A 13,059-nucleotide genomic window follows, 5' to 3' on the forward strand; every position below is an offset into this window, starting at 1 on the left:
TGCACACGGCTCGTGTTGTGGAAGCTTTTGGAGCGTTACACTATACACCGCATGCAGTAGCACGTGCCACACGCTACGTGTTATGAACTACCGTGCAAAAAACATCGAACACTAACAAATTCGCACAAAGAATAATACTGTACACCACGCCCTGCATCTCGCACACACCACCACACACTGCATTAAATACAATAAAAAAGCACACTGCGAATCAAACAGTGCGAAGTACGTACTGGAACAAACAAAACACTGCAATCATAAAGTACATAGACTCTGATAACACACTACACACGCCACAACACATGAAACTCGTCTTACCTTACTACAATTAACAACACAACAACAACAACGTCAACGGGAAGCAGCTAGTAAAATATAAACAATATTAAAAGACGGACATCTTAAGGTGTATTACATAACAATAAATTTATCAATGTATTCATTTATGATGTTTCTAATCTTAATACGAAAATATTATAAAATACATTTAATAATTTATGAAGAAAATATTGTCTGTAGTAGTTAAGTATAATAACTCTTACTGACATTGCGCTGTTGCCATATCTCTCACAGGTAAGTAAATGATTTTTTTATATAAATGGTGATCTATTATATTTTTATTACCTATTGCAGGTACTAAAGTTATTTTAAATTTTAGACATATTTTTCAAAATTATTATCAGCCTATATATGTTCCCACTGCTGGGACACGGCCCGCCTATGAGGGTTCGGGTTCGGTTCTGTCACCGTTAGAAAGCTGCAACTTCAGTTCGCTACGACATCCTATCCTACTAATATTATAAACACGAAAGTTTGTAAGCGCGTGTGTGTGTGTTTGTTGCTCTTTCGCGCAAAAACTACTGAACCGATTGCAATGAAATTTTTAATTGCTACGTAGACAGCTGGACAACTGGAATAACATATAGACTACTTTTTATCCCGACACTCCTACGGGATACGGACTTACGCGGGTGAAACCGCGGGGCGCAGTTAGTAAGACTATATATATGTACCGCGGGCGAAGCCGGGGCGAGCGTCTAGTATAGAAATGAACGGATATACATTGCGGTTTCAGACACTGGTGTGCCGCAACAAGGCGCGGCCGCCGCTGCCGCGCGCGGCGCCGGGCGAGGCGAGGGCGCTGAAGATAGCCGCGGACACCTGCGAGGAGTGCTGGGACCATGATGCGGAGGCTAGGTGACTGTCTTTTTTTTTTTGTTTCCACCGCCCATGAGCATTTGGAAAGGCATAAGGTCCATTGCAGACCTTACGCCTCTACAAATGGATTGCTGACTTTAAATTGGGAAGGGATTTAGAAAGGATTGGCGATAGGAATTAAGGAGAGGACTGGGAAGGGTAAAGAAAAGGATATGGGCCTCCGGCTCCCCCACTCACCGAATGAAACACAGCAGAAAGGATTGGCGATAGGAATTAAGGAAAGGACTGGGAAGGGCAAGGAAAAGGATATGGGCCTCCGGCTCCCCCACTCACCGAACGAAACACAGCAGAATGCTATTTCACGCCGGTCTTCTGTTGGGGTGTGGTACTTCCCCGTCGCGAGCTGACCCAATTCGTGCCGAAGCGTGCTCGACTACCACATTTAAATCTGTTAATATCTCAATCTTATATATCCTGACTGACCAAGCCGCTGGACGCCACGTAAGCCTTCCAAAGGACCGGGTATTATCCTTCTGGTGGTACCCGAGCATTATGAATAAGATACATGTAATAATAAAATGTATTTTTTTTTTGTTTTCTCAATAAAAACCGTATTATATGTTACAAATATCCGCGATACAAGTAATTGAAAGTGGTCCTTAACTGATTGGCAATAAGGATCAAATCGATTTAACATGAGAAGTGGGGAAAAAGATATTGTAATTTTGCTGTTATCTCGTCTCTAAATACGTGTTAGTTCTTATTAAATCCTACTAATATAAAAGCGATAGTTTGCAACTACGGATGGATGTATGGATGTTTGTTACTCTTTCACGCGAAAACAGCTTATCGTATGTGCATGAAATTTGGTACAGAGATAGATTATGATCTGTATCGTTTACGCTACTTTTTGCACGGTTACAACGCGAGTGACGCCTTGGGTTCATGTTTTTAATCTATATTGATATTATAAAGCCGAAGAGTTTGTTTGTTTGTTTGTTTGAACGCACTAATCTCAGGAACTACTGGTCCGATTTGAAAAATTCTTTCAGTGTTAAATAGCCCATTTATTGAGGAAGGTTATAGGCTATATACGTACCACGGGCGAAGCAGGGCCGGACCGCTAGTAATAACTTTTGATGCAATTTCAGATTAACCGCTGTTTGCGTGGAGGAGCGCATGGCTGAACTAAAACTGATGCTGCTCGTTCAAGGGCCGGTCATTCATGATAACAATTTGCATCCAAATCAACCAGGTGAGTTTAGTGTGTATTTAAGTACATGTTTTTAATAAAATCAAAATATATTTACGTTGAAATATATAGTTGTTACACAAAAATGTATATTTAAATATTGTGAAATCAGAAATCCATTAAAAAATATATATTCTATTCACAGAAACTAACACGCAAATAACTCCGAACGATGTCGACAAGAACTCCAACTGCGTACCACTGCAAAATGGTGACGTCACAACCCCCCTTCTTTACCCCCACCCACACATTGGCAGGAACGCGTGTATAGAACGCAACACCAATACAAACACACAGACGCACACAGTGGAACTCATACACAAAAGCCTCAAGGATATCACGGCTCCAGCAGAACCAAAACCGCAATCGGTCACCGAAAATTGTCTATCCGTTGCCAGGATCAGTCACAACAGACTGCAAACACAAGAAAACTCCGATAGATTGAACGAAATTCGCTCGTACCAGAGGCCCCTAGATTACGTACAAAATGACGTAAGCGCCCCCGAAGAAAGAGGCCCAAAACAGACTAATCTATTGCAAGAGCAAAAGGACAAGAAGTGGGGCATAAGAAAGTTCTTTGAGAAGAAATTGAACAAAACACCCAAAGAGACGGAGGTCAAATTGGTCGCAGAGAATATAACGCAAAATGGCAGAACGAAAACGTCAGTTGTGGACAAACCCAGCAACATTGACTTCGACAGGCCGACCAATCTCGGCATACAGGACAGACCGTACAATTTCGAAGCACCCTGTACACTGTCGCCTCCAAATAAAACGCTGTCGCCCACGATGCTAATGGAGTCCGACATGAATACGGTGTTCAGAGAACTACCCGCGAGAGACAACAACGAGAGAAACCAAGTATTCGCCGTGATAGTGCCGAAAGTGAAACCGGAATCGAACCAGAACAAAATCAAAGGGAGCTCCGAGAGCCTGAACAAACGATCGGTTCGAACGTCCATGTCGTCGCAGAGCATGAAAGCTGGACATTCAGAATCGGAGGACTCCACCCTGAAGAAGCGGCTAAGCTGCGACAATCCCATCACAAACAGCGCAGGGTCGTCGCGAGCCAGCATCAATCTAGAGCTGCAGTACCTACCCAACCAAACGGACGCCTTCAACAACGATAGCCCATTTGATATGAACTCGGATTGCTCGAGCAGCGAAGACGAACACCTAATGCTACTATCAGAGAACAACGGCGCGAAAATAACGATTCAAACGGTGGCGAAACCCAGTGAAATGGATAAGAAGAAACACCAGAACGAAGTGCTGAAAGAGGCGAGCCACACGAAAACCGACTTTACGTTCAACAAATTCCAAAATAAATACACGAATTTCGACAACGAGTTTAGCGATTCGAACGATAAAGAGAACTTGGTGAACGGCTATAGCGGCGATAATCCCGTGTACATTGCGGCGCTGAACGGGGAGATCGACACCAGCGAGCTGAAAATACTCGACGAGGGGCAAAAGAAACCGTCGCTAAAGTCGTTAGCGATCAAACGGCAACACTCGTTGGAGCAAGTCAATGAGATATTCTCGTCATCCGGCGATTTGCACTTGCAGAATCCGGCCGGAAGGGTTAAGACTCCCGGAGACTTGCCGGTTGCCATACGCAGGGCGAGACGGGACAGGGCCTTGCAAAAGGGCAGGGCCAGTGAATCCAACAGATTGAGTTTGTACGACGATAGAATGATGTTCGGAAACAGTCTTTAATTATTTTTTTTTATGGTCTATTTTCCATTATCTCAGATTTTAATTGGTGGAACTAAAGCCTCGTTTGCATGATTTACATTTCTTAAGCGATATTTGATCGACAATGTTGTTAAAAAAAATTCTTTCAACACGCGGTCTCTGCAACACTCAGTGTTGCTGTGACATGTTGACAACAATTCAGCAACATGTTGGAGTTTGTTGCTAAACAAATGGATGAGAACGGGGCTTTATGTGAAGAGATAATTAAGTTTAAACGCATTCCATATTCAAATACATTATACAATTAAAAACGATAGACTTACAAATGAATGGTGGGTTTTTTGGCTTTTTTATTATATTGTTACTATAATACTGAGTGTTATTATAGTACGAACGTAGTTTTTTTACTGTGCTTTATTTTGACGTTATCTATGGCTATTTTATACACACATTTAAAGTTTTCTAACTTGCACCATTACTCTTAAAAAATACGTTCATTAATTTATAAATGTTATGTAATTTTATCTATATAACTAATTGAACATATTTTTCAGAACTGTCTTAACAGATTTCTTTTTTGCTGTGATAAAAAAATTATTACTTATTAAATAGCCTTCAAATTATCGTAAAAAATATTAGATCCAGTTAATTCTTGGTCTTTTTTTGTCATTGAGCGATTTAAGTGAATTTTCTTTTAGCTTTGTAAAGAGATCGCGATTTTTTTCCGAACGAAACCATGGAGCAAAGTAATAGTTTTACATACACATTTTGACGTTCTATTGATACAGGCAATTAATAAAAATTGAAATAACATAAATAATAGAGTACTATTATATTTAAAAAGGCGATCCATAGATAATATTGTGTTCTATTGCATTTACAATTTTAATAGAGGTTTTAACATCACACGTTTCTTATTATTATTAGATTTTTGTTTGAAATTAACAATTTAACCTAAGTTAAAATCATGAAAATAATTTCACATTCGATGCAATGTTGCTGTCTCCCTCTTACACTGATGTATTTGATGCTTAAGAGAGAGATAGCATGATTGTCAGTTCACATGATAATGTCATTTTGTAGGGTAGTATTATAATACACAAGAGCGAAATATTCTTGTTTTACTAATAAAAGGGATATTACACCAATTAATAAATAGTCATTTTTCAATTGTGTGTCAAAAATTATAAAGCGCTACTCTATGTATGGATATTTTAGTAGTGTCGTCTTAAATGGTCTCTCTTATTTTACGGTTATTGTATTTTGTCATTCGTCGTTAAGGAAAAAAATGCCGGCAGCATTGAAATTTATTACTAAAATATGCGATTGGTAAGAAGTAATTCAAAATTGTGTCCATACATACAGATGAATAAAAATCGCCGTGGAAAAAATATATTTTATCATAAAATACTCTTAGATTGAACGTAGCCGTAGGTAGAAAATAGTACAAACCAGATCTTTAGTGATAATGTTATAAGCACTATAAAACAATATAATTCCATAGAACCTATCCTATGATGTGAGATGAATCCTTATTCCATTCGTATATTAATTATAAATTATTATTACCTCACATTTAAATTAAGAATTTACATTAGTGTTAAACGTTTAATATTTTAGCGTCGCGAGCGCCTCTAGTGGCAATTACTGTAACTATTAACTGTCACAACATAAATGCGTTTAAGGAGCACGTACTCGTCTCTCTCGTGCATTGTGTTAAACATTTAAATAGACATTTTCTGTCTCTTTTGCACTTGACAAAATAGTTGCTATGTGAGTATTGAGAATCTGTGAATGTTAAGTTTTAACTTTTTAGTACCAAGAGTTCAAAAGTATACAGCTGTCTCCCTCTCGCAGTGTGTAAAATTAAGAGTGCTATCTCTTTTGTACTAGTAAACTCGAACTAAATGCAACATTGTACTAAAATCTGTTATATTTAAACTTAATTCCATTATCGGCCACCAGGGGCGCTGCTGACGATTCGCTTCTATCGCATTTAATATAATATTTGGCGTTAAAATCTCAAAAATATTAATTTCTCTCTACAAAGTTGTACCTAAAGTGTATTGTATTGTCTTTAAGTGTAGTTTTTTGTAATGACATGAAGTTTATGCTGTCTGCATTTCTGTTTTAAGATTGCTTCGTCGGAAAGTGTACCCTATTCCATAAGAAACAGGATATATAATTCTATGATTGTCTCTACGAGGTACGGTCGTGCTTACTGTGGTCTTAAAACAGAAATGGTTTTGCTTTAAATTATTATATTTAAGTTAATTAAGCCTTCCATTATTGTTTTTTTTTTTGTTTTATGTTGACGCTTTGGGGTCCAAGTAATTATGATTAATTTATTATTTGCAATGGAAAGATATATGATATTATTACTAACATGGATCAAAATACAAAATTTGCACAATCTGAAAAACCGTGAAGTGAATATTTTTTTGTTGTTAAATGTATTTAAGCACTCCATTCTATTGGTTTCTATGATCTTCTTACAATTTACTTTTCTGTGTTTTACAATGTGTCTTTACATTATAGTTATTTATTTTAGAAAACGGTATATATATATATATATATTCATTTTTTAGATACAATATGCATAATGTGTTAAATAAATTTGGTCACCCGAGAGCCAAATAAATAAAAAAACTGGCCTGTTCCACTAATATTCCGAAGTGACATACTGTATTTACATTGCATTGAGTACAAAAAAAGTCCTAAATGTAATAAAGAGTCTTTCTATTGTGTTACTTTTGTTATCAAATATAACGAGAGAAAATTAATTGAAAGCATAAGCGTTTTATTGCGTGCTTTAGTTGAATGAAGGAATTTATTGTGAACTAGCCTTTCGACCGCGGCCTCGTCTTCGTCTTCGTCTGGCAAACGATATGTTTTTATGGTAACACGTAGTTATTTGTACCCCAACGTGAATCTATTTTGAAGTACAAGAATCTTGTTTTGTATTCTTTTTTTATTGTTTTATGTTATTTAATTTAGTTAAATGTGATTTAATTTGTATACAGTTAAGTTTACTACGGGCCATGTTAGATTTTCGTTAAGTTTATTTTAAATTCAATATATTACGTACGTTTTATTTTGAGACAGTGATTTTTAGGTAAGATGTTTGTTTCTAATAAAGGGACAGAGAAATATGTGTTTTTATTCATCACCTTTTTATGTTCTTAATAGCTGTGTGCATCGAAGTCGAAGAAATTTTTTTTTGACGTGACGTCTTATTCGATTGAGCCGGCTGCACGCACGAAAGAACATGACTCATTCGGAATGTAAGGCTTGAAGTGCAAGCGAGAGCGAGGAACAATCGACAAAGAGGCACAATTGGTTGTCACGTTCAACTATCGTCAGAACCGACTTCACAGACAACCGATTTTTAGTAAAGTAAAATTTTCAACAAGATTTTTTCAGAATCGTGTTCGATATTCTGATAAACGTGTGTTTCAAAATTTATAACACTCGCGTAAACTCAAACACAAGAGAGAAAACTAATGTCTCATGCAATTACTACAAATATGCTTTTTTAATTTGATTTTAATTAGATTTAGCACATTAATAAAGACATGCTATTAGTGTGATCTACAGGTTGAGTGAGCTGAACCAGCGAAATTGGGAAAATATAATTTAAGTCTTAAAGAAATTGATATCGTCTTTCTTGATCTCATTGTAGGATTTTTCATAATAACATGCATAAAATTTGAAGTGCGTCACATAAGCGGGAAGGAGGTTGTTAAAATGTGACAAGGAGGGTAAGGGGTCAAAAAATCAAAAATTTGAGTGACTTAATTTAGGGATGGCCTTATCGATAAATAGGAAAATAAAACAACAGCTTGTAAAACCCCCATATATTACGAGTAACAAATTTTATACAAATCTACTATCAATCGATTCGGAACACCGTCTTATAATTTACGAATAAAGTATAATTACATTTCGTTCGTGCGCTAGATTCTGGTATGTAAATAAGGCATTTGGTTTAATGTTATAGACTAAAGCTTAGTTGAAAAATTATTGCATTGCATACGACTTTTGCTTTATTTCACATACCTCAATCTCGTGTTACAATTACATACATATTATTAGACAAGCCGCAAAAAACCAATATAGTTATGATAGTCTTCCCTGTTTAGCTAGTCTATAAAACAAAATTCATTTATAATTAAATCAATTACAGTTACAAAATATTTGGTTTAAAATAAAAATTCGAGTTGTAATCACTCCTCCATATAGAACAATTTACAAATTGCAGTTCTATAAGATTTTAAGCTTGTAATGAACGTACATACAGATAAATAATAATGGTAAGGTTAATACTACTTCGTTTCCACAAATTTGAAATTGAAAGAAACTAATTTTTAATTACATTTTTTTTAATATACGGGAAATTATAATCTAACAAAAATATTAAAGATTGTTAACATTTCATTCGTTGTTTACGAAGGTTTTACGATTTATTTTTAATCAATTACGTATCTGTTATCTATGTACAACAGAGGCAATTTAAATAAAAAATCGAATTAAATCAAATACATAACATTTCTGTCGTTCTTGTATTTGTTTAATGTTTAGCACTACATTGTTTAGGAAGAGAAATAAAAAACCGAAAAATATTCTTTTTTTTATTTATTTTGGGAATATATGGAGAGGTATAGCTGCAGCCCATGCCGTTACTGTCAATAAAAGGCGGGAAACGAAATGTCACTTTATAACCTATATATCACAAAAATATAAAATTATCATAACCTAAAAACACTTACTTAAAATTTGAAAACTATACAGGTAACAGATAAACTCATCACTATGCTTGCGAATAGGTATGAAATAAAACAATTATAATATATTATTTATTACAGTACAAATACCATTCAATAAAAGTTTAAAATTAGTTGTCCCAAATCATTGCGAGATATTTTATACAAATAAATTTCTACCATAAGCCCAATAAAATCCCTTTCACAAAAAAATGCAATATGATCACAACGGGTAGCAACATTTTCCATTGATAAGAGGTAATTTAATTTGATATACTATGTAGATAACATTTTAAATACAAATTGTGGAACCTTTATACATATTTATCCTTTTCTATTAGGCATAACATAAAATGAATACTAAAACTTTGCTCAACAACATGTAACTATAAAATTTAAGAAAGATTTAAAGTGATTAAGTTAAAGATTGACTCGTATTGCTCTGTTCACTGTATTTGAATTTTTACAGTGAACACTTATAAGTAAATTTATATTTGTACTTATATTTTAAAAGTGATGGAAACAATATAAAAGTCGAATAAATTTTCACACTCAAATGTTGATAAAGTAAAATTAACATAAGCATTTTAATCAATTCAGTGTCAAAGAAAAAAAGGCACAATTGGTGCGATTCTTCCCTCATATTCACATACCGTAGCAACTGTCAAAATGACAGTTCACGCATATGAGAGCAGCTCACGCATATAAGAGTGCTCCATACTTGTGTAATGGAGTTTTATTAGCTTCTACTTCAAAATTTACTTACGCCCTACAGACAAATCTATTTCAACAATAATTGAGTACCTCTTTTTAACATGTTAGATAAAAACGGAATGTGTTGCTACTAAACAGCCCTAAAATTACTTATGAAATAGTACAAGGGCCTATTAATGAAATCTTTTGAATTACCAAACAAAAAATTTAGCACGTTTGAATCACATTGTGGAATCCGTCGACACCTGTGAAAGAAAATTAATTATTAACTAGAAATCTATACATTCTCAACACGAGTAGATGCACAATATTACATTAAACGATGGTCCTTATGACGTCATAAAAATCAGTAAAATCTGTTTAAAATTAGTTCAGCTGTTTCTAGGTGTTGATTTGTCAAAGAATTCTACTTTGTACTATTATATCTATTCATTCGTTTCTACGAGGAATCGAGGATTCTATTCCCGCTCGGGACCAAAAAAAAATATTTTGGATATGTTCTGTTTGCATAGCACATTAGTCATTTTCACTGTTAGAGAATCTAACAGTGAAAATTCCGACATTCGGGACATTCAGGGACATTTTCAGCAAGCAATGAAATTAGCCCCGAGGAAAGGATAACATTGACTTTTTTTTTAAATTAAATTCTTATGAAACTTCCCTCGAGTTTATTATGAAAAAAAATCTCTATCATTGATGATAAAGGAAAACAAAAGAATCAGCGCAAAGTATGACAAAACTTGTTTAAGAAAAAATATATCTATCATTGACAAAAAATAGAAGAAAAAAAGCGCAGAGTAACACAAAAACGTGTCAATCAAGTCAATTTTATTCTGAACGCTAAGACAACTCACTAAGAGCGATTTTGCTTTCTCGCCATAAAGCGGTAGGCGACTAGCGGCCACACGACCAGCAGCACCAACGTGGGCGGACTCAGCTCTTGCCACGGCCAGCGCCAGCTGCTTGATACTTGCTGAAATAAAACATTACATATTCAGAGCCTAGCACGCTTCGGCACGAATTGGGCCAACTCGCTCCGGGGAAGTACCTTAACCCCATAAAAGACCTGCGTAAAATAGAAGAAGTTCGGTGAGTGAAGGAGCTAGAGGCCCATATCCTTTTTTTACCATTTCCAGTCCTTTCCTTTATTCATAAACCCTTTCCAATGTAGTCGGCAACTCATCTTAAGAGGCGTAAGGTCTGTAATCGCTAAATTGAGGCGTAGGATCGCTTACCATCAGGCGACCCACCAGCTCCATTCCCGGCGATAACATAAAAAAAACTTTCAACGCCTGGAAGAATCCCGGGGTTAAGTCCAAAGCAATCGGTTACAAACATACAGGTGAAGCAAATAAAAGCGTGTTAAGAAATGCTCGACTTGTATTTAACTAAATTGCTTACTTGCCCTTACGCAGACTTTACTTAAGGAAATTATTTAATCCTGGCGATCCTAATGAAAGTTAAATTAAAAGAATAAAAAAACATTTAAAAAATTCATGACTCTACTCTCCTGGAGTATAAACTCAGGAAATTACTGTATAGTTACCGATCCTTGATAAATGTACAAAGTTCAAACTAAACTTATCCGTTAAAAGCGATTCAAAATCGATTCTACGCGAGTAGTTTACATACAAACGAAGTTAATAAAAGCGTTTTAACAAATGGCTTGTTTGTTTGTTTCAATAAATAGATAACAGCGTAAATCATCAAGCCATCTCGCACACAGTTGTCTAGTCACCAATCGCACTAGCTATCAAAATCACAACAACACTCACGTCCAATATCCTCCTATCGCCCTCTACGGCCTTCCTGAGAGCGGCCACGTCAGCCTCCAGCCGAGCTAGCGTGCCCGGCAGTTGCTCTAGCACCTTCAGATCTGGGAATCGAAACAAATACGTGAATACACGGATGTATTAATTAATAATAAGTATTATGGAGAAATACACATAATAATAATAATATACCTTTATTGAATTAAAATTAAAATTACATGGACAACAAAGATCCGTTACAAATTCAAAAGTTATAAAAGAATTAAATAATTTAAATTAAATAGTGATTTAGAAATTAAACGCGTTTTATTCATTATATTATTCAGCCGACGTTTCGAACACTTGACAGCGAGCGTGGTCACGGGAAGACTGAGATGACTGGCCTGTTTCAAGGGGAAAGCGATATGGAAAAGGATTGGCGAGTAGAAAGAAGGAATGGAATAAGACGGGTGAGGAAAACGAAACGGGCCTCCGGACTCCTAACTCATAGACCATTTTTAACCAAAAGGAAGATCCTTTCAGAACCAATAGGAAGACAATGCGAACAACCATTTAATTATAATAATTCCTTCAGTAGAGTATGTGAATTCATTTTTTATTTCACGACCACAGATAAATAATAAAAATAAAAAAATAAAAAAAAAGAGCTAAACTCACGTGTCAGTTGCGAGGTTATTTGGTACGCGTGCCCGTTGCTGAGCCTCGGCGCGCTGTGCGTTTGGACCGGCGGTTCGGGCTCCACCTAAAGTGAAATAATACCATTAATTGGATTCTTTGGTATTGAAAGTTTTAGAAGCCAGTACTTAACTTAAGCAAATTACTTTTAAAACAAATTTTCAATGCTAACAGGGCAAAAAAATGAAAAAAAAAAAACAGAAAAAAACAATACTGTATTATGTGCATCGTTGCTGTCGTATTATAACATTATTGCTCTATCTTCTATAATCTAATTGTAATATAGTCTTATTCCATAATCGAAGTTTTATTAAAAAAATGATACAATAAATGAAATATTGAAAGAACACTGAAAGTGACACACACACACACACACACCCCCCCACCAATTCACATTTAATAAGATATACGTTACACAACACACGCACACACACACACACAACGCACACGCACACACAACGCACACGCGCACACAACGCAAGCGACACGTACGGCGTGCGGCACACTAACATCGACGGTGTCTATGTACTCGTCCTCGGAGTCGTGACGCGCGCGCGCCGGCGCCTCCTCCGGCGCGGGCGACGACGCGCCGCTTACGGAACGGGAATCTGGAATAATGAGGAATTATATATTATAGCATTGCTAGTGTTAAAATGACCCAAGAATCTTATATGTTTTATTTAATTTTTAGTTTCATAGCATTGAAATGCTTCATAAATTATAAATTTTGAAATAATAGAAAAAAATAGATCTATTCTGAACTATAAATTTAATTTAAGAAAGGCCGCCTCCCATCGACACAATATTGTAATCTTTATATCTATAAAAATTTACGCCCGACGATGACGACACCCTTCGATTCATATAGGTAAGACTAGCGGTCCGCGCCGGATTTGCCCGTGTTACATATATAGCCTATAGTCTTCCTCAATAAATGGGCTATCTAACACTGATAGACTACAGGCCCATATAGAAAAAATTACGGGTCATTTGAACCACCAGGTGACCTATCTAGAACGATATAAGA

At 35.9% G+C, this 13,059-nt stretch overlaps 2 protein-coding genes across 3 annotated transcripts in view; one reads left to right on the forward strand and one right to left on the reverse strand.

The window, feature by feature from the left end:
* The window catches only part of LOC119836358, an 11,773-nt gene extending 6,434 nt beyond the window's left edge, over positions 1 to 5,339 (forward strand). The window contains exons 9-11 of the mRNA XM_038361662.1: positions 1,013 to 1,197; positions 2,310 to 2,413; positions 2,556 to 5,339. Of these exons, the coding sequence (XP_038217590.1) occupies positions 1,013 to 1,197; positions 2,310 to 2,413; positions 2,556 to 4,129 (1,863 nt within the window). The 3' untranslated portion in view covers positions 4,130 to 5,339. The remainder of the gene's footprint in view (positions 1 to 1,012; positions 1,198 to 2,309; positions 2,414 to 2,555) is intronic.
* Positions 5,340 to 7,950: 2,611 nt separating this feature from the next.
* The window catches only part of LOC119836471 (acyl-CoA-binding domain-containing protein 5), a 21,331-nt gene continuing 16,222 nt past the window's right edge, over positions 7,951 to 13,059 (reverse strand). The window contains exons 5-9 of one of the 2 annotated variants that reach the window (XM_038361802.1): positions 12,525 to 12,640; positions 12,015 to 12,099; positions 11,361 to 11,461; positions 10,440 to 10,558; positions 7,951 to 9,830 (exon numbers count right to left, since the gene is read on the reverse strand). In XM_038361802.1, coding sequence (XP_038217730.1) covers position 9,830; positions 10,440 to 10,558; positions 11,361 to 11,461; positions 12,015 to 12,099; positions 12,525 to 12,640 — 422 coding nt within the window. In that variant the 3' untranslated portion in view covers positions 7,951 to 9,829. The remainder of the gene's footprint in view (positions 9,831 to 10,439; positions 10,559 to 11,360; positions 11,462 to 12,014; positions 12,100 to 12,524; positions 12,641 to 13,059) is intronic. The other variant, XM_038361803.1, reaches the window with a different exon arrangement.

Source organism: Zerene cesonia, chromosome 24 (assembly GCF_012273895.1).
Source record: "Zerene cesonia ecotype Mississippi chromosome 24, Zerene_cesonia_1.1, whole genome shotgun sequence".
Taxonomy (NCBI): domain Eukaryota; kingdom Metazoa; phylum Arthropoda; class Insecta; order Lepidoptera; family Pieridae; genus Zerene; species Zerene cesonia.